This window comes from Toxotes jaculatrix, chromosome 6 (assembly GCF_017976425.1).
Source record: "Toxotes jaculatrix isolate fToxJac2 chromosome 6, fToxJac2.pri, whole genome shotgun sequence".
NCBI lineage: Eukaryota > Metazoa > Chordata > Actinopteri > Toxotidae > Toxotes > Toxotes jaculatrix.
Window position 1 is genome coordinate 8,626,083 of NC_054399.1, and position 27,753 is coordinate 8,653,835.

Below are 27,753 nucleotides of genomic sequence, written 5' to 3' on the forward strand. Positions count from 1 at the left end.
AAAAGAAACAATATGATGTTCTTCTTTTTGTCGAAATGATCTTGAGCTTGCAGGGGGGAAATGCCCGTAAAAGAAAAACACGTTAGGTGCGTATTTTACCAGTGGCTGGTCCCCCTGCTCTGGACAGCAACAGCCCCCTGTCCTTCCCTGGTGTTTGGGTGGTGTGTGTGTGTGTCAGTCCAGGTGAGAGAAAGGCGTTGACAGTTTTATAAGGCAGAGCAGGAATGACGCCACTGTGAGGCAGTGACGATGGAGGCAGGAGAATAAAACCACCAAAAGACCATTTTAATATTCCCCTAACACATAGGAACTTAAGTTGTATTGTGATATCAGACTAAATCACATGATCGTACAGTTAATTGAGTTTTTGAGTATTTTTCTGTTGCATACTATCACAGTGATTCTGTCCTATACCCTGATGTCAGTTTTCAAAATGGGATTTTAGGATTTAGTTAATAAAAAACACTTTATTTTGAAAAGGAAAAGGCCTTTTGTCAGTTAAAGTCCATGTTAACATGCGAGAAACACCAGAGAAAGTTTTGGGTAGCCTGTATAAACCATGATAATTACCCGTAATTCTGCCTTAGTGGTGTGTTAAACCATTGTGGAACATTGTTAGATGGGGCCTTTTATGTTTGGGACACTAACATTAAAGATGTTAAAGATTATTGATGACCTCTTCTATCTCCCTGACTCTCTGTTTCTCTGCTGCTCTCTCCGGGGCTTTCACTGACAGATCTGTGTATATCCAGGGCAGAAACAACACTCACAGAGCTGCTCTGTGCTACTCCAAACCCAACAGCCAATCCACCAATTGAAAAATAATAACAAGCCACTGAAAACAAGCAATTGAGCTATCAAAGCTCTTGGTGAAGAAAAGTAAATATCCCTTCATTTCATTTTCATTTTTGGAGAGTGATAATCAAACAGTCCCCTGGCAGGAGAGGAGAGGTGTTATCTTATGGATTTTGAAGTAAAAACACACTTCTGCACACAATCGGTATGCAGACAACACCCTTTAAACACATACCCGTGATAGTGCTTCTAATTGATTATTTAGGCAAATAGGAGGTTGAAGTTAATTACAAAGGGTAAGATACACAGGGAGGTGACCTGCTGCCATCACTTTTAAGAACATGGGGAGAGGTAGCTGTGGATTGTTGTGAATGATACACTGCCTGGACTGAGCGCAGCAAAGGCAGCCTCGTGTGGCTTGAACATTTGTTAACCTGTTGGCACACCCTGCAGACAGGTGATAAATTAGAATAACCTGGATGTGGGGCTGGTGGGGGGCGGTGTCACTTACTAGTTTGATTAATATGTAAATTATGTGGATCACATACCATGACCTTTGCAGTCACCATCAGCTTTCTTGAATACTTTTCAGAGATTTTGGACCAGATTGTTATTTTGGACCACAGTGTTAGACAGTGTTCTCCACTATCATTGTCAAAACACCAAAAGAGTGAATATGTTCAGGAAAAATGTTGTAGAATCAATTCCAAAGTGCACCAAAACTGTTCTAGACACTATATGTATTTTAGCCAAGCACCTTATTTGAAATTCCCATCATATGTACATTCATCCATGGAGTATTTAAGACAGTAGAGAGTGGGGTGAACTGTCCTTCTGACAGGGCTGATGAAAAAATATGGTGGCAATAATCAAACCAGAGTCATTAGTCATAACCGCCTTCTGTTCTGCTAGATGCCTGTTTCCCCGTCACCCTCACTCCACCAACACAAAGTAGCTGGCAAACCCACCCCCACCTCACACACACACACACACACAGATGACTGGGACCCCTCCCGACCCAGCCGCAGCTCAGACAACACTAAGCCCAGCTAGCTACTCACAGCCAGTGGCTAACAGCTTCAGACAGGCGTGGGAGCGGGGCTGTATCCAAGCAGGATCTGCCCCCAGAGCTGTCAGGTCAGGCAGGACAAACAGGGGCTCAGGCCAGGAAACGGGCCCTCTGCCTCGGGGCCTGCGGCCTCTTGCTAATCCCCTCCCCTCCCGGACCACCCCACCACCCCATCGGAGCCTCCCTACACTTCTCTGCATCTCGACGCTCACTGTAAACTTGTCCTGTACTGTGGTCAGTTTATGTATTTAATATTTTATCCGCTATGTTTTACACACCCATGCACCAACATGCACGTGCATATTTTGTGTGCAGTGAAAACCTTGCTTCAGTTCCACCCAGTGTTACTATGATTACAAAATGGCTGATATTGGCTCCCCCGATCACCACCTCCCCCAACCCCCCAATACCAGGATGGTGCCGCTGCATTGGAAAGCACATCAGGATCTATAAATAACAGGGGAGAAAAACTTCATATACCTGCTATTTAACTGCCAAATTCCGTGACTGTTCAGCATCCTTTTATAAGAGCCTTATTCAACAACAAAAAAAGACATTAATTAACTTAGTTGTAATTATAAGAAAAAAAGTTGTCTTACAGTAACTATGGCAACTAGATAAGCCACAGCTATTGCTGTAATCTTGTAATATTCTTTTATGACAAACAGACACACACTGTCTAAACTCATGCATTACAGATAATAAAAAAAAAAAGGAAAAAGAGAAACATGGAAGTCATGTTTTTGTAAATCTTTTATCTTAATGTTGGATTAACAACAGCAGTTGAAGACAGAAGGTGGAAATTCCCTGAAGCTGAGACAGGTGGGAGCTGAAGCCCAGCTGGTTCAGATTCAAATGGATGATAAAAAAAAAAACAAACAATATTGTGGTTACATCTCAGTAAAATTTGCCTTTTTTGGAAGCAGCTTTAGCCTGAATCACACTTTAATGTGTAAGCATAACTAAAGGTAGAATATAAGGCAATGCCAAAAACAAATTAGCCTGAATATGCTGTTTAGGCATATTGTAATGAACTACATTATTACCGCCTATAAATAAATCAATTCAATATGATCAACTCGACTGACACTAGGTTTGAGGCATTTAACAATTTGTTGATTTGAACCAAACATGAATGAATATAGAGAGAAATTCTCCTAAATGCTGCTGGTGAAGCTTTGATGAATTTTGTGGAATAAAAGTCTGATGTGTTAGTTCACTCCAGAAAGGGACATTTTAAATTAAATTATTAGATTAAATGATTTGCTTGCTGTCATAAGGAAAACTAAAAAGTGATTTAAAAAAAAATTGAAATTTTACCAAAACATAAACTTGTAGTTTTTATTACAGATAGAAACCCAATAGGACTTTGCTGTAAAAGACAGTAGTTGGATGTTTGCGCGCCCATGTGAAGACACAGTTGCAGGGATGTGCAACACATTAACTCATGCCCTGACATATTCTCCACCACTCTCTGTCAAATCACCTCTACACCTCTAGTCTCTGGTGGTATCTGATGGCAGTTGATCTGTAAATTCTCTTCCTCTTTTTGATGAAATAATGAGAAATGGAGAGGAACAGAGGGACAGATGAAGTTGCTGAGTAAACACTTGGAATCCATTCATTCGCAAAGTGGCTCCAGGGGACGGGGAGTGGGGGGGCATGAGAAAAAGAGGGGGAATAAAAGAGTGAGAGACAGAAAGAGAAAGAGAGGGAGCAAGAGAGAGAGAGAGAAACACACGAGAGAGCGCAACCTTTTTCTTGCTCAAGCCCATCAAGTACGGGCCAGGGCTCCTGAAAACGCAGGGATTACCAGGGTACTGGGGCTGCGCTGGCCTCGGCCGCCTCTGCTCACTCCTGCACTGCACGCTACACTGCCCTGCTAAAGCACTGCACATGGTTCTCACACACACATACACAGCCAGTCATGTTTGCTTATGTGGCACTCATCTTTTATTTGCAAAAGTTCACATGGATGTTTAACACATAGATACATACAGACAGAAGCTCCCACACACACATATATTCTTAAGCAACACATACAAGTGTCTCTGATTTAATTTTAGTGTCATTTTCTGCCTCAGTTTAATGATAAATGTTACATCTAATATATTGCCCACTGAGAAACAGACTCCACCTGAGGCACAAAATTCAATTTCTCCTACAACTCTTCATTCACTGAGCAACATAAACTTTGACCTGTAATGATGTCATGAAATCCCCCAGCCTCCAGCGCTGCAACCAGGCATGCTGCACGGCTCATCCACAAGAGTGAACAACAAGCTGAGGTCACATCCTGCAAAGATAAGCGCAGTAATTAAACAATTAGGAAGTGAGCAACAGACAGATGAGGTGGAAAACAAGGCTTCAGGTCGTTTGATGGATGGTCCATTTATATAAAGTTTCTCTTGATAGAATTTTGCCATCCCCAATGTCATACACCCCACAATCTCAGATTTTAGAAATTTTAAATGAACAAAATGATCAGTAGAGCCCACCCTGATATTGTGAAGGTAAGAGGCAAACACTGTCCTAATACTCAGCAGCTCACCACAGTGAGCTAACAGAATGAAGCTTACTGACTTAACACCGGGAGTTCCTGGCTGGCTGGTTAGGTCTTTCCTTAGCTGCTTTCTATTCCAAGGGCCACCAATACAATGAAGAGCAAACAGAGGATATTGTTCACCCTGTCTGCTCTGGAGAGATGAGGTGGCCAAAGCTAAAAGGGCATTTCTGCACCAAGACAGGCACCAGAAATGTTTTACCTGCAGGATCAGAAAATAAATTGTTAGACCCCCTACATTTTGAGATCTTGATAAATACATTAAAAGACAAACAGTAACTGATCAAGTCAATGGTCAGATGATGAAATAAGATTATTGCTTTGGTAAATCAGTTATTCAATGCTAAACAAATACATGTGCCTAAAAGCAAAAGCATGATTATCAGGTTTAGAATGATGTGATTTTGTTCAGACATCCAACCAAGTGCTGTAAACACTGGTTGTTGGCTTTACTGTACAAGCCACTGTGTATCTGAGGCATTCCTGGAAGGCTATGTGGACCAGACTGGCAGACTGGGTGGTGATGAGTAACAGCTTACCGCAAAGGGGAGAGGGACTGGTGTGTGGGCAGCATGGCTGGGTTGTGTGAGTGAGTGTGTATCTGTGTGCGCACAATCATGTGCACATACATGTGTTAGGAGAGCTGAATAGAATTTTTCTTTCACTTCATTCAGAACGTGATTTAAAGCTGCTTCATCTCACATTTTTTTTTAATCACTTCCAAAATGTCTTCAAGTCACAAAGCGGAGTATCAGTGAGGTCACAGTGACATAGACAAATCCTTCTGTAGACGTCAGAGTTTCGGAGCAGAGAGAGAGGGAGCTAAGGGAGGTGGGCTCATAAAGGAGACAAGGACTCTCATTCAGCGGCTCCACGCGTCTTTATACTTATGTCTTTCAACGTGCACTTCTCACTCTTTCACCTCAGCTCCTCTGGGCTGGACCAAATTTCATCCTTTACTCCAGAGGAAAGTGAAAGGAAACCACTACGCCAATAAAACATTTGTTCTATGAAACCAAAATTACTGCTGACTGAATCCAAAAGAGTGAATTCTGCCCATATCACCTTCATCAACAGCACTAGTTGTCCACCTCGAAGCAGCTATTGGTCCTGGCATTGCTTGGTGGTGAGAGATGGACAGCCAGCATGCGGACACACAGCAGCCTGCCTCAAGGCTTTATTACACTGAGAGAGAGAAGAGCAATGATAAGACCCGGCCTTTACACAGACTGATAAAGTTGGACACACACACCACATGCTTGTCACACACACATAAATACAGACATGTATTTGTGAGAGATTTGTTTTAATGCCAAGCCCAAATGTTCAACCTTTATCACGGAAATTCATTAAAGCAGAAAGGTCAGATTAAAACTAGTTTCAATACCTGGATGTTATCCAGCATGTTCACTTCATGGAAATCTGATTTAACTAATCTTTTAAAAGTTATATTTAAAATACTATTATGGGATAGTAAAGGATACAAAGTAACATTCTCTTGCAAATGTTAAACTCACTGAATTATTCCCTACATTTTTAAGTTTTAGATGCCCACTCACAAGCCACCAGTTTTTTCCATCTCTGACCCCAGTGGTTTATCCAAGCATGTCTGTGGAGGTGACTTAGGACAGAAGTGGCTGACCAGTGTTGACCACCCAGTACCCACACCCACTCTCTTCCTATTGTCCAAGACCAGCTCAGACAGGTGGGATCAGACGCCCATTATGTTCTTTAAGACTTGTGCACACGAACAACCAGTTGACTGCAGGTAAGAGAACTTGCTAAGTAGATATCCACACAAACGGGATGGGGACGCACACACACAGGTACAGGCACAAGGGGTTACATATCTACACACACACACACACACACACACACACACATCTGTTGACAGTGAAGGTGAATGCAGACCTTTACACCCATCTAGTGGTTACTTGAACCACTGTAGGTTTTCACTTACCCTGATGCTATTGCAGAGCAAATGTTGTGTTCTTTCATATACTAACATATACTTTTCATACATGCAATAAAGTGTTAAAACATTAAAATGAAGAAGTGCACAATATAATGCAACAGCCCTGCATATGTCATGTCGCATCACTCTGTCACTGTTTCAACAAAGAGGAGGACCATAAACAAGACTGAAGATTGCATCAGATATGTTGATAGTGTTTATATTACCATGTTCACTCCCTGCATGAGCAAAAAAACATAAAGTGTGCGGGAAAGAGGAAGGAATTTTTCTTTTAAATAAAATGGTACAGAAATATCTGCGTGTATCATATTAAGAACAGTGTCAAAGTTACAAGGGTAGGTAGGGGACACAAAAGAGAGAAGGAAGTTGTGTTGACAGTGATACGGTTGGTGCGCTGTGCACTAGACAAAACACTGAAAATGGTGGAGAAACACCAGACAGGCTTGTGTGTGGGATAACAGGAAGAGGAGTCAGTGGAGCATGCATGTCTGAGTTGTAGGAGGAATGGGACAGAGAGAGAGAGAGACGATGACGAGGATGAATTTAGGTGTGCAGCAGTTCACATGAAAAGGCTTACCGAGCATGCGTGAGAAAGCACAGGCCGGGCTACTGCATTTTTTTAAAAAAGGGATACAGGGATTTTAATGGGACGTGACGGATAAACAAGAATAGAGTGGTACAAAGGCTGACACTGATAGTTTATAGTAGCACTAGTTTGTAAAGCGTGGTGGGTGGAGTGTAGAAAAACTGTGGTTTAGCATGCCTAGGCAGCAGATGGCGGTAATGCACCCATGAGCCGGATGCCAATCGACATCCGGAACAAAGAAAGAGGAAGAAGAAGAAGAGACGAACTTCCGGAAACAGGAACGCGGTTTGCTTCAAAACATTATGGCGTCGCGAAGAACGACAACGGTGCCAAGCAGTTTTAAAAATGCTTCCACCGACGCTAAAAGGTAGGCCTTGTCGTCCTTTAAGCGAACGTCTTGTTTTTCGCGCATTTTCAGTAGTAATTTGTGGTCTCGTTTCTACAAGTGCGACTTTTTTGTGTGTTTCAGCTCGAAAATTGGGAGCAATGCTAACAAAACCAGCAGCGGTGGAACTGGGAAGAAAAGCGTCAAATGTAAGTATTCACAAGTTCACAATGCATGACATTGGATGCCTGCGTCTGCGGGTGTAATGAATCGGTTTTGATAGAGCTGCCACTTTTCAGACATGGCATACAGCCCTATTCCCACAATTCCCATATTTCCACAGAGCATCTACCTAAAACCTGAAATCAATTTGAATTGTGCTGATTATAATATTCTATTTGTTACAGCAGAAAAAGTATTGAAGTGTGAATTTAAACTGTTCCCGTATCGTATTTTTCTTTTATGTCCATCCATTTTCCCAGTACCAAACCAAACCTGATATCATTTGCCCGAATGCGGATAAATACACTGATTGGTGCTGTCCACCTCAGAGCTTTGTATTTTATATCACAAATAGTTCAGAGAGTGTTGTTGTGAATGTATTGGTTATGGCTTTTTTTTTTGACCATGTTGGAAGATTTAAACTAATGTTTTTTCTCCCCTTAAGGGGGAATTTGTTGCTGTTATACAACCTGCATGTATGTTTTTAATCAAAGCTTCATCAATTTCTTTGTTTCTGTCATTGTTAATCCTTTAAAATTTCTTAATCAAACTTTAGCAAGTGGAACTATAGTCAAGTCTCGATATATGCAGTCGGCTGAGAGGACATCACTTTCAAAGGTATTGCTTCCTTTTTAAATTTGTTTTTGTGGTAGTGACTAGTAATAATCAAATTACATTAGGTATTCTTACCTAGGATGTGGGCACAAGATTCCAATATTCTCTGAAATTTTCAAGAGTGTGTGTGTGTATATGCAGTTCAGGTGACTTAATTTCTCTGTGTGTTACTGTCAACCTTTTGATGTTACACATTTTTTTGTTGTTGCACCCCTATAACTATTAACAGAGTAACTCACTGAACAATGAGTCTGTTGGTGTGCCACCGAGACCTTCCTCACCTAAACCCAGTGGTGTCAGACCAAAGGTGGGCACTCCACCAAGACGTTCAGTGGCTCCACAGGCTCTTGCAACTTGTAAGTACTTCCTATGGTAATGAATGTGAATGTAAATCGAATGAGTTTGTTAACTGCAGTGAGCCCCAGCAGCAATGATGTTAACCTCCTAGTACTTGAAGTGCTTTAAAGACTGTCTTTATTTTTAAGTCAGTGTTGGTGATAGTTGTATTGTGTATGATTCTCTTTGAGTGTGTTGTTGATATCTTGCACTGAAACCCTGCAGTGCCAACTGAGCCTATAACATTGTCTTAAGGAGTTCCGTAAATAATATTTGTGTATTCACGTTTTCTTCCTTATAGCAATGATGACACGTGAAACCGAACCATCACTGCTCGGGAAAAGTATTCTGCAGTCTACTTTCTCAGATGGACACTGCTTTCGACCAGATTTTGATATTTCTGTCATTAAAGGTAAGCTGATTTAAACCCCTGAAATGTGTAGAGTTAATCAGAAACGAGACAGTCCTATAACAGTTTTCGTTTGAATCTCTCTAAGATAAAACAGTGATAGAAAATGCAGCAGAACCCGAGAGAAACCCAGAGAATGAAAAGAGAGACATTGAGATGCAAACATTTCTGCTGGCGTATCTCACAGCAAAGGTGAGTTAGTAAACTGTATCTGAAAACTGCTTTTGACTGTTTTGTTAAATTAATGTAATGAAATATTACATACAAACTAACATTTAAGTAGTTTTTTTGTGACTTGCCTACTGTGTTCGGTGGGGAATATACATCTTGTCCCATGCTGTGAATGATCTGGCTCTATGTCTGTGTTGTTTGACTGAAGATGGAGAGCAATACGGCAAAACTCAAAGCTGAGGCAGAGGCAAAGATCCTGCAGATTCTGGAGGAAGAAGAGGCACTGCATAATGAGGTCCAGGAAAAGAAGCGCCAATATCTGCTTGCAGAGAAGAACAGGCTGGTGAATGAGCTGCTGGATTTGCAGGTCAGGAAACTTTCTCCTTTGTGTTGACCTTTGTGTGTTCATTTAAACTATACTGTAATTAATTTAACCTCTTCATTTTAAACATAAAACATATTTAAACAAAAGAAAATCATAAAATGTTGATTTTTGTTTGCATACAATAAATTTCAATTGCTGATTGGTATGGCAAAGTATCATAAACAAAAAACTTTATCGCTGGAGACACAGTGTTACTTTTTCATACTCAAAAATCTGGTGAATGTCTGGTTTAAGTCTTTTAAGATTTCAAAATGTATGCACTGTGTGTTTGTGTGGACACAGTACGAGTAAATGATTCTCATCCTGCTAATGTTATTCCATCAGATCACTGCACTGACTCCTGTGGCCGAAGCTGCGAAGCAGTTCACAGAGGACTACAGGTCTTTTGCAACAGCCATTGACACCACCCGACATGAGCTACCCGTGAAGAACTTCTACATTGACGGGGACAGAAAGGAATTTCTAGGTTGTGGTTATTATGTTTAAAAGTGAAAAAAAAAAAGTTGAAGTTCCACAAACAACATTGTTAATCTTAAATAAAATAACAACTTTTAAAATTAGATTCTTATATAGATTCTTACATTGGTAAATTCTAATTAGTGCTCAGAAATATCATATATCTCATTTCTCTGACACAGTCCTGTTTTCTACAAACCACTGACCAGACTTTATTTCAGGATTTTGATAATTTGTTCCACAAGCTGATTGAAATTAAACTCGTTTCTTTTAGTTATTCGGTGTGACCTAACCAGTGTCTGCTCTTGTAAACTTCAAATATGCAAAAATGTGTTGTACAAAAACTGATGATAAATGTCATGATAATCATTTCCACCTGTATCTGCCCATTTTAGATAAAGCTGAAGCTTGCCTGAAGGAGAGTGAGAAGTTGCTGGTGGAGTGCACAGAGGGAGATCATAAGGACAACAGCACCTGTCTGGAGTGCCTTAGGGACATGAAAACAATGTCAAAGGACATCAGTCATCAGTTGTCGGGGTAGGAACATAAATAGAGAATGCTGTGTATACATGATCTGCTCTGTGTCAGTGTTTTGATCTACTGCTCTTTTGTTCCTTCCCAGAGGATTCCACTCTGTTTTGTCATAACTGTTCATGACAGTCTTTCTTAAATAGCTTAATATTTCTATCTGTGCCTGAAAAAGAGACAAATTGTTAGTTTTATTGTACAGAATTGAACACTGGCAAGTGGTCATCTAAAAATCTATAATATCACTGATCAGGTTACACTTGTACTGAGACATTGGTGTTTTTCCATTTTTCCAGTGTATTTTCAGAGCTTGTGGAGCTGTCATCATTGGTTTGCCGGCATTCAATCCACATCCAGCAGGCCATGGAGGAAGAGCAGCTCGGCACAGCAAGAACCCATGAGCTCTACTGCCCCAAACAGTGAGAGACACATGAAGGGATACACAGTACATGCACTTTGGTAACCCCTCCACTCTGTAATTTCCCTGGTCTGGATATATTTGTGCCATTTGTGTCAGTTTTTTTGTGTACTGTCTCAGTACTGTTTGTTCTGTGTACTGTTTGCAGCTGTATTATAAGAATTTGTAAATGTTGAATGATGACTGATACTGTTTTATTGATGGAACATTATTAATAAATAGAAAACAACAATAAAAATGTAAATTGGACGGTCAACATGGACAATGAGCAATTGGAAGCAATATTCAAGAAGATGGTATTACAGTTTTATGTTGTGTTAAATACAGTTGCAAAACATCTGAATGAGTCTTAGTGCTGGGAATACAAATATGTGAGCAGAGCTGTAAGAGTTAGGAGGTTTGGACAAGTTTAAATTCACATTTGATATACAGAACTGCACAAAGGTTTTAGGTTTTAAACGTAAAATGAGGACACTTTCAAAAACAATGCCATGAATATTTTTTATTTTCAGTTAACTGATTAGAAAGTCCAGTAAACAGAAAAAAAAACTAAATCAAATAAGTGTTTTGTGGGATCCCTTTTTGCCTTTAAAACAGCACCAGTTCTCCTTGGTACACAGTTTTTCAAGGTACGTGGAAGGTAGATTGTTGTAGGTCCAAGCGTCTTGGAAAACTTCATGTAATCCCAGACTGATGTTGGGATCAGGGTTCTGCGGGGGCCATACCATGTGTTGCAGGACTCCTTGTTGTCCTTGTGTCTGAAGATAAGATTTAATGTGGAATCCATTCCATGAAGAACTGAGGCTTTTTTGGGAGCAGAGGGAGGAACTACACAGTATTAGTATGATGTTCCTAAGTTACCAGTGAGTGTTTTCGTTCATAGTACATGGGTGGCATACACGTAGTTTGACGGGTTAAAAAGTGCTATGCATAATTTCATTCAAAAGTGGCTGCCTTCAGTTGTAAATACGCTATCCCTATTCCGGATGTGACGTTATTTCAAAACAACAAGGACACGTTCTGCTTTTTTTTTTGGATGATGCTGAAAAGTGACGACGGGCTTGAAAGACCAATGAACCGCAGGAGAACGCCTCGTTGCGCGTGAGTACAAGCATGGACTTTATTTCATATAACTGAAGTGTTTTTTAAAGATGTGGTGTTCAAAGCCAGTACTTTTATTGTATGTTTACAGCCTGCTCAGTGAAACGTGTGCATTGTTGTTATGAAGAAGTGTTATTCGCGCGTTAGTTGTTGTTGTTAGCTAGCAGTTAGCTAGCTAGCAGCTAGCTCACTGTCGTTTTTAGCTAATGGTCAGACGGGCTGGGTGTTTAGGGCTACTACACTATTCACCTACAGTGGCATTAACAAACTACTAACCAAACAGAATATCCTACATTGACTTAGCATGACAGAGTTGACCCAACAACTTGCTATTAAAGTTTCAACAGGGATTGCATTGACGTATAGTTTGCAAGAACGAAATGCAGGTAGCATAAACCAGAACTTAACATAGGAACTGATTGTAAATAGTACGTATGATGTTAAGTGGGAGATTAAAGGTTAGAATGTCATGATCTGACCGTAAATTAAATAAAAATATACATAAAGAATTGTGGATTTAGAAAGTAATTTGGTATATTTTACACTGAAATCGACAGATGTGCTTTTATTGTAATTCTTTGAAATTGTCCAGAGCAGATGTATGTTTATCTCTATAGGACAAAGATGAACAACACAGCAGGACTCATTACCTTGCTCCACTGTATTTGTTGGCATGGCAATTTGTTGAGATTGTCAAGTGTTGAGAAAAGACAGCTTAAGAGAAGCTGCTGTTCTTGTGTCTGCTTCTTTTGGTGTAGATCTTGAAAATTTAGATTTTGTTAAATCAGCTACTATTTAATCTACTCAGCTTTCGCTCACAGAGGAACCAGGAGCAATGTCAAGGCCAAGACGGAGCACAGCTGGAAATGGAGGATGAGAGACATGAGCAGCAGAAGGACACAGTGCCAAGAGGGACCTGCCAGACCATGTGCCCTGTTCATGAGCTGCGGATCCGTGAGACACAGAACCGCCTCCACTGTTTCGAGATGTTAGCAGGCACAGAAAAAGATCGACTGCCCAAGGGAGATCCCTTGCGTGCTGTCAAGGAGTATTCCAGACCAGCGGCTGGGAAAGACTCTACAAACCCTGCTGACCTCCGCCCACCTGCGGTGTTGCTGAAAACTGTTTGTTACCTTATTGATGACATCGCTGCCTCCCCTAATCTGCGCCCTTGGACTGAGGCTAGTACTATTTCCACATCTATTTTTCAGTGTCTTTGTTTTTATTATAGTCTCATATATTAAGGGGATTGTCTTAGAGTTGAAATTGTTGGTGTTATCTATACACTCTTAATGACTGTTGAAACAAATGGAAGTTTGAGTTTACAGGCAGTTTGCCAGCACAACTTCTAATGTGTAAGACTCCTCCAAAACAACATAAACCTGTTCTTGAGAGTACCAGAAAGGCCCAAAACTATCGTGTACTGGAGCAATGAGTTTTTGGCCAGTAGTGCAGTTGATCAGCTTCAAAACACTTTGCTTACATAGCGCAAACTGTTTAGATCGATGAGCTTTGCCACCTGTGCAGATCTCACTGTGTGTTTTGATGCCATGCAAACTTGACCTGCATTGTAATTTGCACCTTAAGTTGGCCAGAGAGTGACAAAACGTTGAATGACAGGTGGCTATAAAATTTAATGTAATTAAATATCTAATCCAAAAATAAGTTTGGGACATCAGAAATTTAGAGTATAGTATGCAGCACTTGTACAACTGATTTTGAGATGGCTCATTTGTGTCTAAGAACATTGTAAAATATAATTAAAGCTTTCCAAGGCATATATTGTTTTATCAAAATGATCCCGATCCTTTTAGGTGTACAGCTTTGTTTTTGATCGGCTGCGTGGTGTGAAGCAGGACATGATCATCCAGAGGGTGTCTGGGTTGGACTGTGTGTCCATTTTAGAGCGGACAGTACGTTTCCTCATCTATGCCTCTTACCGTCTTTGTGGCGAGCCCCTGGGACTCTACGACCCATGCATTAATAACACACACCTACAGGAGAATCTAAGCTGGCTGCTGGATAGCTATGCAACTGGAACAGAACCACATCCCAACCAGGAAGAGTTTCAAGCTCTTGGTCTCCTGTACAACTTGGGTAGGTTACTAGATGTAATATGTAATATTTAAATACATGATATGACATGATATAATACATTTTATTAGAGGTGCTAATATGCTGAATGTGCCAGTGTTATCTTGTGTGTTTTTAATGTAGAGCGCTGATGAAAAAGTTCAGCATACCTCCTGAATGTGTTTATGATGGAGACCTAGCACCAGTCAGTGTTTTTTACTGAAAGGAAGAAACTTCTGAAATTTCTTATGCAAAAGCAGATACACAGAAGTGCATATTTTATCTATGGCTCCTTCTGTGCACAGCATATTCACATATTAACTCTTTTTGAAAAATATTTTGTGGGTAGTCAACTAAAAGGTGTTCTGGAAACAGAACTGAAATGATTCTTCCATGTTTGCTGATAATTTCCTCATCTCTCTCAGGTTCAACTCGTGCCACACAGCACATCATGGAGCTCCCTGAGCGGCTCCGCAGCGCTCCTTCCATCAAGCTGGCTCTGTCTGTCAACCAGGCTTTTCTGGAGCGAAACCCTGCGCGTATGCTCCGTCTGGCTCAGAGGTTGAACTTTCTGCAGTGTTGTGCACTCCACCGGCACCTGGTGACGTGTCGTAGAGATCTGCTGCTAATATTTAGCCACGGATACAGCAGCCGCAACTGTCGCTTTCCCCTTGACAAACTGGCTCAGCTCTTGTACTTAGACACATCACTTGCAGCCCAACTCTGCCAGGTTTATGGACTGGAGGTAAACCAGGGTAACCAGGTGGTTTTCTCTAAGGCTGCTTTCACGGAGCCTGAACAAGGAAAACTGCACTGCAAACTGTATCACAACATAGTGGCTGAGAAACAGAAAGACTTTACTGTTGCTGGTATCATTCATGGTTACACTTTAGACTCCAACATTTGTAATGCAAGTAATATTTTAAAGAAAAATTGACTGTTAACTCCCATCAATCCACAGGGAAGTCATAGTGCAACTGGCAGGGATTGAAAAACTTCAGCTGTGCAGCTGTTTTGTGAGTAGTTAGTAGTTTTGTTAAGTAGTTTCATGGTCAGGGTTGTTGTTGAGCTAAGGGTTTGCCATTCTCTAACTGAGTGGGGATGTAATTCAAGAAAAAAAGTTCCCTCTCAGCTCTGGATGTGTTTTTTCATGTTCATCATCCACTCTGTGTCTGAATTACTTTAAAATGTGAATATTTTGTATATTGTTACTGTTTAAATGTTATTTTAATGCCATATTGTATTAATTCTCAAAAATGCAGTACCTCAGAAACATTTCAATAAACTGTTATCTAAAAGAGAAATTCAATGTAAACTCATTGATCAGTTTAAGTTGCATTTAAGCCCATTTACCACCGGAGGGCAGCAGATAACCGCGCAGGCTATCGGCGCTCTCCGACTAGATCAAGCATAAGAGATTAAGTAAGAGACAATCCTGTTGTGTTTGTGTTGTGTTGATCTGTAAACAGTTTTCCAGCGTGGCAGTCTTGTGATGTTTTGCGACGCAGGCGCAACTGGTTGCAGCTGGTGGGTCTTTAGTGATGGCAACTGAACCAAAAGTATGTGGCGTGCAGGTAATTTATAGTGGTTCAAGCTGCGGGGTCCGTGCCTTTCCTCACACTGGGGTTAGTCATGCTCTCGCCGCAGAGAAGTGAGAGGAGGTATTGAAGTGAATGAATCGCAGCCTGACGCCGATCGCCTCCTGTCTCGCTGCCGCAGGAGTGGAGACAAACAAACAACAAAAAAAGGGATCGACCCGCTTGAAAGAAATCACCGGGAACAGTCGGAGGAAGCGAGAGTTGCACGGATTTTTACACGTGAAACAGTTCTTTACAGTGACAGTTTTATTTTTGCGCGCAGGAGTGGGAGGACGCTTACAATTTGTAATGCTGAAATATGAGAGAACGGAACCGGGGCGGGTGAAGGCACATGGGAGAGGACTGTCCGTGTTCTCTGGGCTCTAAAAGAAAAACCCTCACACACACGGTTTGCTTGGAACTGGATTTGGCGAAGTGGGATGATTACAAAAAGTTGATGTTTGGTTCCGGACGAAGCTCTGCACACCTATCACGCCAACCAACCTCAATGGATAGATAGACTGAGAGGGCTGTAGACACAGACTCTTAACTTTTCATTTAACTTTTCTAAGTTTAAATTTTTTTAAAAAAAAAGATCCTGCCTACCGATATCCAGTAGTACATCGGTTACTGGAGCCAACATGTTGCGGTTGTCTTTGACAGCTTTGAGTCTTTCATGGACTTTGTTCATCTGCAACGTGAGCAGAAGTTGTGCACAAGAAAGACAGTAAGTAGCCGATGTCGCATGTGGTGCGGTGCTGTGCTGTGTAGGCTACTTACTACAAGCGTTTCCGATCCTCTGAATCGGAAATTCGCTTCAGCCGCACTCTTACAAATATGCAGGAAAAAACAAACAAAACAACCACTGATATTTTTACTTTATGTGACCTGCGCTCATAGCAACGTTATCATTTTCATTAAGATTTGTGCAGTAAACTTCACGATCATTGATCTGTGATATTTACTGTCTGAAGCATGTGTCTTTATGTGTTACTTCATCATGGTATTCGTGAAAATGTAAGGATTTCGTGCCATCGCAGGTAGACACCGTGCTATCACAACACTTTGTCATTCATATTTTTTTTTTCTTTAACAGACCTTTCACTCCAACAGCATGTTGTATTATTGGACTTGTGAGCAGTTACACGAAGTGATGTGCCGGTCATTGTTGTGATTGATTTGATTATATGCACTGATAATGGCAAATATTTTAGGTGAATTCATGGTCTTTGGCTGTAGCTTATTCAGTTTATTTATTCCTTCCGACCCAGTGGCAAAAGAGGTAAAATTGACTTTTGGCTCTTCCTTGTCATCAGTCAGGCTGCTGTCAGCTGTTTTAAGGCTTAATCGTGACCTTGAGAGTTGTGCTAATAGTGAGGAGTTGTAAACATTTCTTCCAGGTTGTCTGGGGGGGAGGTAAGGAATGCAGCTCAGTGTAAAGAATAAACAAAAAATACCCAGTGACTGACAAATGCAGGCTTGATTTACAAAAGAGAGCTCAGATCATTTTCATGTCTTAAACTTCCTTCAGCGGACAGTGATGTTTGGGGGGGAAAAGCAAAAGGCTAAGAACATAAAACCATGTGACTGAACTAAGGGGGAAAAAGGGAGCTGACTGTTAAGGACTTCACCTACAAAGGAGAACACAAATCCTTCTCAGGCACTGACCAGCTCTCAGCTGAGGACAAAAGTTGGGCAAAAACAAAGAGAACTTGAGTACATCAAGCCATGTGACTGAAATAAGCATGGTCTCCACCACCTGATCCAGGCTCATCCAAGAGCTGGTTAAACTCACTGTAGATCAAACGCACAGAGTCAATTTCCTCGTATTATCTTTCTTCTCCCGAAGCCTTATTTTCCAGGGGATTTTCTCATGACTTTCTCTCTCAGGAACTCCAGTTGCCTCTGGCTGTAATGCAGTAGTGCTGTAATGCCAACCACCTGATCTTTCTCTCAGGCATGCAATTGGGTTTGTGCTCGAGGCTTTGCTCACTCCTAATTTGTGTGATCTTCAGTTAAGTTTTCAGGGGGTGCGTAGGCCTATTTGCCTTAAGAACTGGACTTGGAATGACTGGGTCAGGACTGAACTGGTCAAACATAAAGATATTTAGACTTAGATTGCTTCAGGTGCGCCTGCCATATGTGGGTGGCATGACTGATTTGGTATTTGCTTTTCTCCAAACAATACATGCTCACAGATAAAATAAATAACTGAATGATACTTAAACACAACACATCATTTGGTTGATCCTTCTATCATGTGGTCCCCACACCCCTAATTTACCATACTCTTCTGAGTTGGTTGTGCAGGACCATGCTAACAAGAGCGCCTATTATTCTACCTTTGTTACCTGAGAGATGCAGCCCCTCTGTGCCAGATGGTGTATTCTTTCATCCAAATAAAACTTAAATTGGGCTTTTTTTCACCCCCTGACTGTTTATAATCATCAAAGAACGACCTTTGCTCTGTGACCTCAGTGACAGGCTCCTTCCCTCAATTAAATGTCAGAGTGACTGTGTGGAATCTCAGTCGTTATTTTTCAAAACAGACGGCAAGGTTCTGTCAGAGGTGCCAGACCACCCAAAGAAAACTCTCGAGCAGAGAGCTCATTGGCCGACAGGTACCGTGGCCCTGGTAACCATTGCAATTAAACCTGATCTTGCTGCACAAATCCATGTGGAATGTCCCTGTTTGTATGTGCGATTTGTTGTGTAGGTGTGCACGTGGATGTGCGTGTGGGTCAGGGACAAAGTGAGACACAGAGAGTGAGAAAGAAACATGAGTTTATGCTTAATTCACCTGTATGACCAGTGGAGCAACAACACTTAAGTTACACTGCCATGTTCACTTTAAGTCAGGTATGGTAAGTGATATTAGAGATGGTTTGCCTCAAAAAACCAAGCAGTGATGCAATATATGTTTATCCACATGCATCATATGTTTACCTCCTTCCTCTTCTTGTCACACTTCCTTCTCTGACCTCTCCTTTGTCTCCCCCCATCACCCCTCCCTCTTTTTTGCCACCACTACTCTTTCCTTCCATCTCACCTCCCTCCTTCCTTTGCTCTTCTTCCTTTCTTTCACTCTCTCTTTGTCCTTCTTTTCCACCTTGCTCTGTCCTTTTAGGGGTTATTTGGTGGCTGCGCCCTCTGTGTTTCGAGCAGGCGTAGAGGAGAGCGTGAGCATAACCATCTTCAATGCAAAAACAGAAACCCGCGTCCAGGTGCAGCTGTCGGTGAAGGGACAGACAGTAGCCCACAGCCACGGCTCAGTGCTCGGTGAGAACAGATTCTGAAGCTAAGGTTACACTGGCACAATGCGTTACTTTTTGAGAAGAAAACATGCGCTAACAGGTTGAGCTATGAGATACCCCCTTTGTGTGATTTATTCAAAGGATGTTGAGAGCACACAGGCAGGTATGCTGGCAAAAAAATATACACCTAGGTTGAGGAACACACACAGCGTGAACCTAATTGACCTCTGCCCTGACTGTGTGCTCCTGACCAGCCAGAGTTTTCATCCCAGCAGCCACTTAGTGTATACAGTGTGTGATTTGTTTGACAGCACCATTAATAGATGGTGCTGACTCTGCCTCAGAGTGGCATGGAGACAGGTTGCAGCTGGATGTCCTGCTAACCCAGGGTGAGAACCTCCAGGCAAACTCAGCCACAGTGTAGTAGCTCTCATAACTGCTGAATATTAATGGTATTACACTGATGATTACACAGAAAACTGAGATGTATGTGTGCCAAAGCTCTGTTGAAACATCCCATGTTAAATGATCTCGTTGTTTCTATTTTAGACAAAGGCACCATCAAACTAAAGGTGAGTCTGTCTGTGCTACGTGGTTTGCATTTGTTTTCTAAGCAGTGTCCTACAGTGTGTGCATGCTGCTTTCCAGAGATGTTTAGCGGTGACAGCTGCACAGTAGTGAGAACCTCTTGTCCGTTGTGTGCACATTCCTCAGGCAACATGCAAATCAACACTAACATTATTTGTAATGCAACATCTGTCTCTGCTCATTCATTGGGAATAAGGTAACAGCCTCAATATAATATGCAACAGCTGTTGACGTGCATGTATGGTCCGCCGCCCCCGAAGGCTGGAATAGATCAATCTAGTATGCACGACTCGGTCCTTCCCCTCTCTCTCTCTCTCTCCCCTCCCTGTAACCTCCACCCTCATTCTCGTGAAATACAGTCATGTGTAGTGTGCAGTGTTATAGCTTGGCATCTTCCTCTGGTGTTTAAATGTAGTTATTTTTCTTATTCTGTCGATTTTATTCCCTAAAAACCTATTAAAAATGTTGTGAATCATTTGTGATTGTGTATCACTACAATAGCCTAGAGTAAACATTTCATTCCTTCCCCCATTGACCTAATTTACTTCTGGTAAATCCAGCCCTGATCCTTCCTGTGTTTGCTTTTGTGTTTGCGTGGATGTGCCACCAGGTTCCCTCTGGGCTAAGAGGCCAGGCCCATCTGAAGGTGTGGGGGAACCGTCACCTCACAGAGGAAGGCTACATCTTCCACAACCACACCACTGTCACAGTGGAGAGCAAGGGCACAGCTGTCTTCATCCAGACTGACAAGCCCGTCTACAAACCCAAACATAAAGGTTCCCTCATAGTGCACCTGGTAGTTAATCAGTTAATCACTGCACAGAAATGCAGAGAATTTAGGCTCATTTTTAGGGTTTTGTCACAGAATAAGACTCAGTTATTCAAAATCAGTTAAAAGATGTTGTGTTGCTGCTGGCTTCAAACTGAACAACCAATATGGAGATAAGCACTGTGATTATGTGTTACTATATATACTATACCATGTCTTGATTGTAATATAACTTTGTTTTCACTAACTTTGTTGATCTAAGCAGGGCTACCAAAATACTAGCTTCGTTCGAATGCCAGAGGGTGTTCATGTTGAAATGATGTAAGCCTGCTGTATTTTACAATACTGTGTTTCTTTTTCTGTCTTTAGTGCTGATCAATGTCTACACAGTCACCCCTGACCTCAGGCCAGTAAACAACAAGGTAAATTGAAACTCATATCATGCAAATGAATGTTGCACATTCAGCACATGCACCTAAAAATGCTCCAAACATTACACACCAGTCATGACAAACGAACAAACAAACAATAAAGAACTGAATAACAATCTGTACTAAAAAAAGATTAGTATTTGTGGTAAAATCTGTGATTCCATTCATAGCCCTGTTTACATTCTTTAATTAATGTTCCAATATCACGTTAGGAATGGAAGAACACAATATTTAGCACAAACATACTTTTCCATCTCTAATTGATGAAATCAAGAGGAGAAACTTTGCCTGCCCTGAGTGCAGAAAAATGTACAGTCACCTATTTACAGGATCCAAGCTAGAGTCATTTCTCTTGGAATGTTAGCAATGGCCCCAAATATACTGTGCAACTGTGCAGACAGATGGTGTATTGATGTTTGCAGCTATAAAGGTCTGCTGCTAGTAAAGGGCAGTACTCACTTTCACAGATGAATGATTGTTGCATAAGGAAAGAGTGGGGTGAAGCACTGGGAAGATGCACAGGTTCCCCTCTAGGCCTTACAGTTGTTTTTTTTTTAAATTTCATAACATCTTGTACTTGTCTTTCTCCTTTTTTTTCACAGATTGAAGCGTACATTTTGGTGAGTGGAAGCTGGCAGGACCACCCAGGGTTGGCAGAACCATGTCTGGGAGGGGACAGTGGCAATTTTAGCTCCCAGTCTGGCTGGAGATTACAGAGCAGAAGTCAAGGCAGCTCACCTAGATAATAGGGTGCTCGTTGGAACAGTACAAGGATAAACAACATGAAAGGAACCTCTTCTCTTCTCTTCATTTTGTCTTTATCAGTCCTGCTTCAACCTCCCCACCCACCCACATTCAGTGTCTCCCTCATGTACTTGCGGACCTTGCTCATTTATTGTCTCTCTTCCCAGATACTGAGACTTTTATAGGGCAAATAACAAGCTGCTGCTTCGTAAGAAGCTTTTTTGGAAGCCTATGCATGACCCATAATCAGCAACAAGCACATAGATGTTTTTTTCTACCCTTTTACCTGCAACATTTGAGGAAAAAAAACGGCCTGAGGAAAAATGCTGAACAAGTATTTTGACAGTGGTCTGAGACAGGAGTTAGGTTTCTGGGTCAAGTTAAGTTCAAGTTAAGCCTCACTCAACAATTACAATATATGATTTTGCCATTGTGGAATGACAATACGCAATTGTGCCTGCAACATAGTTTAGTACTTGTGTGTATGATCTTAACACTGGTTTTTGGTCCCCCCTAATTTGATCTTTCAGGATCCAAGAGGATCCAGGATGGTCCAGTGGAAGGGTCTTAAATCTGTCTGCTGTGGTAAGCCACATCTTCTGCGATATATTGGCAGTGTATCCTGTACATTGACATGTCATTTCAGTTTTTCTCTAGGTGATATATTTACTAAAGTGAAAAGACTTTTTTGACATATAATTTTAGGAGGGTGATAAGCAACCGGTACACTCTGCATAGTTCAGTGCTGCACCATAATTGTCATATCAAGGTTTATATGTTGGTTTACGGTTAATAAACTATGAAGTACAAAGGCACTGGATGTGTTAACTAGATTTCTCTCTCCTATAGGGATTGTGAACATGAGTTTCCCTCTGTCTGACCAGCCTGTGTTTGGAGAGTGGTTTATCTTTGTGGAGGTGCAGGGCCACACCTATAACAAGTCCTTTGAAGTGCAGAAATATGGTGAGGATGTGCACATGTAAGACACTTGTTTGCACAACAAAGAACAAAGACGATAAAAACTGCTTTTATAGTTTTTTACAGTTTGGGTGCTTTCATTTGTTCTTAACATCTATGTGATATGTTGAGGTTCTATATTCAGTGCATAATCTATAATTTCATGCATACGCAACAGAATTATGACCTCAAACATGCACTAAAAAAGTAGATCATGTCACTGAAAAATAATATTCTGCTGCCTCCTTCACAGTGATGCCCAAGTTTGAGCTGGTGATCGATCCGCCACGCTACGTCCGTGACCTGAACTCGTGCGAGCAGGCCACTGTCAGGGCCAGGTGAGTCATCCATAAAGGGATGCTACCTGTAGCTTTGTTTTATTACATTCATCATGCTTTTTAATTGTTACTTGATTTGCTGACCTTGGCTGTCTTGTAGATGTAGAGGTCTGACATGTCGATGTTGTACAGGTACACCTTTGGGAAACAGGTGACAGGGAAGCTGACAGTGAATATGACAGTGAATGGAGTGGGCTACTACCGTCATGAGATGGGCCATCCTGTGATTAAAAACATGGAGGTCAGTTTATTTATTCCCTGGTCAACAGATATCTTAATGCTCCCGTTTAATCATTCTTGGTGATCCGAACCCAGGCACTGGAACTACGTTCAACACATTCACACTAACAGATCATTCCTTTGCTGTTCTCAGATCAAAGGCTCTGCAAACTTCAGCCTGTGTGTCAAGGACATGATGCCCTTGGATGTAGCAGATCACTTCAGGGGCACAGTGAGCATTTGGGCGTCGGTGACCAGCATAGACGGAAGCAGGCAAACCACATTTGACGACTCAACACCCGTCCATAAACAGCTTATCGACATCAAGTACTCCAAGGACACACGCAAACAGTTCAAGCCTGGTCTGCCTTACAAAGGGAAGGTGAGACAATGAAATCCACCTCAACTTGCGTCTTTAGTTATCAGCTGATAGTTGAAAACGAATCAGGTTCATTGTTGACTGTCTGCCTTTTGCCTTTTCTCCACCTACCCTTGTTAACCCTCTCCTTGTAGATTGAGGCGACCTACCCTGACGGGAGCCCAGCCGATGGGGTGAGGGTGCGTGTTAAGGCAGAACTGACCCCCAAGGACAACGTCTACACCAGTGAACTAATCTCCAAAGACGGCCAGGCCACCTTTGAGATCCCCTCCATCCCTACTGCTGCCCAGTATGTCTGGCTAGAGGTCAGTGGTTGTAGTGGCAGTAGTTTCTAGATGTTATATAAACAGGGTGACACGAGAAGGTAATTTAAAGCAAATATTGTGAAGATGTTTTGTCTTTTCCTGGCATAGACCAAAGTGATATCTATTAACGGAAAGACAGTGGGAGACCAGTACCTGCCCAGCTACCTGTCCATCAGTAGCTGGTACTCTCCCAGCAGGTGTCACATCCAGATCCAAAGCCCCAGCACTGCGCTCAAGGTAAATGCTTCCTTCTGTACGTGAAGTGTTATGCATCACTGTGCCATTAGGTATTGAGTTTCTTTCAGGTTCAAACCTTTTAATTCATCACAATGCTGCAGTATCATCCTTATAATAATCATAACAGTGTAGTTGGATCTTTCTGTGTGTATAGGTTGGCCAAGAGGCAGAAGTGGCTCTCAAATCCACCTGTCCCTGTAACTTCACCCTGCACTACGAGGTGGCATCCAGAGGGAACATCATCCTATCAGGCCAACAACCGGCCAATGTGACCGCCTCACACCGAGGAAAAAGGGCTACGGTCACCTTTGACAAAAACATTCACACCACCCACCTTCCTCCATCTGCCTCCGGTAAATATTTTGATCATTTCCCATTATTACAACCATAACAGTATCTTTACCAACTGGATGTTAATAGGATAAAGATGCACAGAAAACCCTCAGATGAACCTTTTTTTTTGTTCTTTTCAGCGTTCAGATTATGCAACTCCAATCACCTTTCTTTACCCTCACATCATTCCACCAGGTGTTGCAGGCTCCTCCTCCCAGGCTGACATGGACAGCTGTATGACTTATCTACGTTTCCCTGTTAGTCACGGCATGGCACCCCTCAGCCGTCTGCTGGTCTACTACGTGAGAGAAAACGGCGAGGGTGTCACGGACAGCCTGCAAATCCCCATCCAGCCCGACTTTGAGAACCAGGTTTGGAGACAGAATGAAAAATACTCTCTTTTCATCCATTTAATTTATCCAGAGAAAAGTATTTTATCTATATTACCCTGGTATGTTAACACACATTAAGATATTAAATGTATAATAATGGGTGGTATGTTCCCAAACTCTGATGTTGTTGGATATACAGTTAATTAAGGATTGCTTGTTATTATAAGAATAACTGCCTTGTATAATATTTATTAAGAACCTTTGGAAAATGGTGCACACTCTGTATACATTTTGGAGCTGAGCCCAAGTATCCATGCACCAGCTCTGTCCACAGTGTAATGTCTGTAAACAAACAGCTGTGTTGGCCTGGGAGAGATCCCCAGTTCCTGCCTGCATTAGGTGGAGTTAACTCCCTGAAGTATTTACAGCTCCCTGGTATGCCATTACAACACTCTGTGTGTGTGTGTGTGTGTGTGTGTGTGTGTGTGTGTGTGTGTGTGTGTGTGTGTGTGTGTGTGTGTGTGTGTGTGTGTGTGTGTGTGTGTGTGTGTGTGTGTGTGTGTGTGTGTGTGTGTGTGTGTGTGTGTGTGTGTATGCGTGTGTGTGTGTCAGAGGAGGGGGGTTGTGAGGGCATGATGAGACAGAGGCCAAACGGGCCGCAGGCAGATGAGCGGGGTCGTGACAGGGGAGGATGACAGGTTACGGAGTGGTGAAAGGAGGGCAGCGGAACCGATTAACCGGGCTAATTTGTGACTACGCGCTGCTGAAAAACAGTTTTGACGTGTGAAAGTTTATGGCCGACTCTCACCATCCCTCCTCTTTCAAAGGCTGTAGTTTTCCACTCCCTGTCCTGTTGTTTCCCACCATATCTCACTATTAAATTGATTTAGTTCCAAATGACTCTCAAACTGCCTCTTAGGCTCTGTCAGGAAACACTGCCAACTAGTGCTGAAATGATTAAGTAAATAGACTGATAATTTGATTGACAGAAAAATAATCACAGCAATTTTACTACTTGATCTGCCATTTATGGAATTTATCAGGCAAAAAAATGCAGTTTGCAGATTCCAGCTTTTTAAATGTAGGGTTTAGTAGCTTTTCTTCGGTTTATTGTATGATTTTTTTGTTTTTTAACGTATTGGACTGTTAGTCAGACAAAACAAGCAATTTCAAGATGTCACCTCAGGCTCTGGGAAATTCTGTGTGGCATTTTTCACTATTTTCTGTTTTAGCCAGCAAGTAACTGATGAATCCAAACATAAATTTAAAAATGATAAATAATAATAATAATACATGTTAGTAGCAGCCCTACTTCCAAAGACTGGTTGAATCTTAATGTACAATTTCATGGTTTAGAGAAAGTGTTTGTTTTTTTTTTTTGTTTTGTTTAGAAAGTATTTCTGTGTGCATATCAATTGTTTATCTCCCGTTGGCTCAATTGCAGGTGTCTGTTACTCTGTCAACTAATGAGTCCATGCCAGGGGACCCAGTGACCCTGCATGTCCGGGGAGAGAAGGGCTCCTGTGTTTGTGTGGCCACTGTAGATAAGAGTCTGTACTTGTTAAAGCCTGACTTCCAGCTCAGTCCTGACAAGGTTGGTCATATTTATAATTTATAGTGATATTTCTCTGTGGTCATCTTAAAAGCATATGTTTTGTGTGACTTACAATATAAATGTTAGAACAGTTAATCTAAAGGACTTGACTTTTACTTATAGATCCTTTGTTTCTGAGATACTACTTCTCTATTTATAAGTAACTCTAAGCTGCATTGTGTGTGCAACTGTTTCTTTGCTTACATGAGTGTGTTTCCTCGGTGCAGGTGTTTAAAGAGCTGGCAGATTTTGATGTTTCAGATGCCTTTGGCATTCCTAAAGATGATGGACACTTCTGGTGGCCTGGGCTGTCATCGAAGAGACGCAGACGATCCTCTGTGTTTCCATGGCACTGGGACATTACCAAGGACGCACGCTTCGCTTTCACAGTGAGAACACACACTTAGTTAAAGGGCCCACAGCGATGGTACAGGGATAAACAATAATAATTCTTGTGTGTGTGTGTGTGTGTGTGTTTTTATTTCTCTGTATGCTTAACACAGGAATCAGGGCTGGTTGTGATGACAGATATGGTGAGTTTGAACCACCGGCAGAGCGGAGGCATGTACACAGACGAGGCTGTTCCTGCCTTTCAGCCGCACACCTCCACCTTAGTGGCTGCCATGCACTCTCGCCCTACAACCAGGTAAAGGACCTGCTATAGAGATATCATAGCAGTATCTGGACACCAGCTAACATCTCTGAGATGCCTAAAAATGCAAATATTGTCTTGTTTCCACTGCCTTAGTTGTGGCTTTTAAGAGAAGTTTTCTTAATTGATATAAAAGCCCAAAAAGGCAAAAATCTCTGAAGGTAAACATTTTCTTTAATCTAAAGGTTACTAAAACAAGTTATCAAATACAACAGAGTCAACTATGTGTGGTTGAACCTCAACAAAGAGAGGGCTGAGCTGGATTTTTTGTCTTGCTCAAGGATTTTCAGTTGTTGACATTCACATATTGGCTGTTAAGTTATTGACGAAAATGCACTGTGATCTTTGGCCGGACCACACACAGTTATATGGGCATGTACTTTTCTGAAAACAATGAATTTGAGACCGAGCCCATGAGAGAGCAATAATTACTTCATGATCAAAACAATTATAAACTAGTAATACACATTTCAGTATTTGTCATGCTTGGGTTAAATAAGGTCTCAGAGTTGAGCAACGGACAAGCGGAGAAAAACATGACAAAAGAAATTAGTTTCGTTGGTTTGTCCATATTTTAGGTCTACTTTCCTCAATGCCACGAATACTTCTCATCCTGTGATGAACATTAAACACATGACGTGACTCAGAGAATGTCAGCATGGAATTCAGAATAATACATTTTCCAATTATGGTGTTGTTTTATTGTGAGCAGCTGAAGCCTTTTATTGATGTCAGCTTGTGTTTTGGTTGCAGAGCGGAGAAGCGGAGGCGCACATTTTTCCCAGAGACTTGGGTGTGGCACTGCCTCAATGTCAGGTATTTAAATCTTTATATAAATATTTCACTTGTGTGTGTGTTACATGCCTCTGGCTAGATATATCAGGTGCACCAGATTGTCTATACTTACATGGGATTTAGTCACAATCTAAAACATGTAGGAGTCGGGAAAAGCATTTGTTGGGAGAAGAAAGGAATGAGAGAGGAGAGAAAAGGTGCTAGTAAATCTGTAAGACGGAT

At 41.6% G+C, this 27,753-nt stretch overlaps 3 protein-coding genes across 3 annotated transcripts in view; all 3 read left to right on the forward strand.

Annotated features, from left to right (window-relative positions):
- Positions 1-7,264: 7,264 nt before the first annotated feature.
- On the forward strand, positions 7,265-11,386 carry haus8 (HAUS augmin like complex subunit 8). The gene is made up of 10 exons (XM_041040695.1): positions 7,265-7,355; positions 7,458-7,522; positions 8,092-8,153; positions 8,380-8,506; positions 8,788-8,898; positions 8,984-9,087; positions 9,275-9,433; positions 9,776-9,917; positions 10,303-10,444; positions 10,732-11,386. The coding sequence occupies exons 1-10, from the start codon at positions 7,291-7,293 to the stop codon at positions 10,856-10,858; spliced, it is 1,104 nt and encodes a 367-aa protein (XP_040896629.1). The 5' UTR covers positions 7,265-7,290; the 3' UTR covers positions 10,859-11,386.
- A 503-nt stretch (positions 11,387-11,889) lies between these two features.
- Positions 11,890-15,324, forward strand: sac3d1 (SAC3 domain containing 1). Its single transcript, XM_041039446.1, has 4 exons — positions 11,890-11,954; positions 12,763-13,135; positions 13,769-14,051; positions 14,453-15,324. Exons 1-4 carry the CDS (start codon positions 11,890-11,892, stop codon positions 14,962-14,964), a joined length of 1,233 nt encoding a protein of 410 aa, XP_040895380.1. The 3' UTR covers positions 14,965-15,324.
- Positions 15,325-16,017: 693 nt separating this feature from the next.
- cpamd8 (C3 and PZP like alpha-2-macroglobulin domain containing 8) overlaps positions 16,018-27,753 on the forward strand; it is a 39,086-nt gene continuing 27,350 nt past the window's right edge. Inside the window, exons 1-19 of the mRNA XM_041041105.1 lie at positions 16,018-16,331; positions 18,732-18,883; positions 19,408-19,430; positions 20,057-20,222; positions 20,585-20,637; positions 21,249-21,266; positions 21,921-21,975; positions 22,240-22,353; positions 22,601-22,685; positions 22,818-22,926; positions 23,059-23,286; positions 23,418-23,588; positions 23,697-23,825; positions 23,980-24,178; positions 24,354-24,529; positions 25,935-26,084; positions 26,312-26,473; positions 26,588-26,730; positions 27,490-27,552. Coding sequence (XP_040897039.1) covers positions 16,246-16,331; positions 18,732-18,883; positions 19,408-19,430; positions 20,057-20,222; positions 20,585-20,637; positions 21,249-21,266; positions 21,921-21,975; positions 22,240-22,353; positions 22,601-22,685; positions 22,818-22,926; positions 23,059-23,286; positions 23,418-23,588; positions 23,697-23,825; positions 23,980-24,178; positions 24,354-24,529; positions 25,935-26,084; positions 26,312-26,473; positions 26,588-26,730; positions 27,490-27,552 — 2,282 coding nt within the window. The 5' untranslated portion in view covers positions 16,018-16,245. The remainder of the gene's footprint in view (positions 16,332-18,731; positions 18,884-19,407; positions 19,431-20,056; positions 20,223-20,584; positions 20,638-21,248; positions 21,267-21,920; positions 21,976-22,239; positions 22,354-22,600; positions 22,686-22,817; positions 22,927-23,058; positions 23,287-23,417; positions 23,589-23,696; positions 23,826-23,979; positions 24,179-24,353; positions 24,530-25,934; positions 26,085-26,311; positions 26,474-26,587; positions 26,731-27,489; positions 27,553-27,753) is intronic.

What these genes read in the sequence shown, in the direction of transcription:
- haus8 (XM_041040695.1), top strand. Translation starts at nt 7,291, where the DNA reads ATGGCGTCGCGAAGAACGACAACGGTGCCAAGCAGTTTTAAAAATGCT. An exon ending in GGACAGAAAGGAATTTCTAG is followed by an intron (nt 9,918 to 10,302) that starts GTTGTGGTTATT and finishes TGCCCATTTTAG; the next exon opens with ATAAAGCTGAAGCTTGCCTG. An exon ending in ATCAGTCATCAGTTGTCGGG is followed by an intron (nt 10,445 to 10,731) that starts GTAGGAACATAA and finishes CCATTTTTCCAG; the next exon opens with TGTATTTTCAGAGCTTGTGG.
- sac3d1 (XM_041039446.1), top strand. Translation starts at nt 11,890, where the DNA reads ATGATGCTGAAAAGTGACGACGGGCTTGAAAGACCAATGAACCGCAGG. An exon ending in AGGAGAACGCCTCGTTGCGC is followed by an intron (nt 11,955 to 12,762) that starts GTGAGTACAAGC and finishes TAATCTACTCAG; the next exon opens with CTTTCGCTCACAGAGGAACC. An exon ending in ATCTGCGCCCTTGGACTGAG is followed by an intron (nt 13,136 to 13,768) that starts GCTAGTACTATT and finishes CGATCCTTTTAG; the next exon opens with GTGTACAGCTTTGTTTTTGA.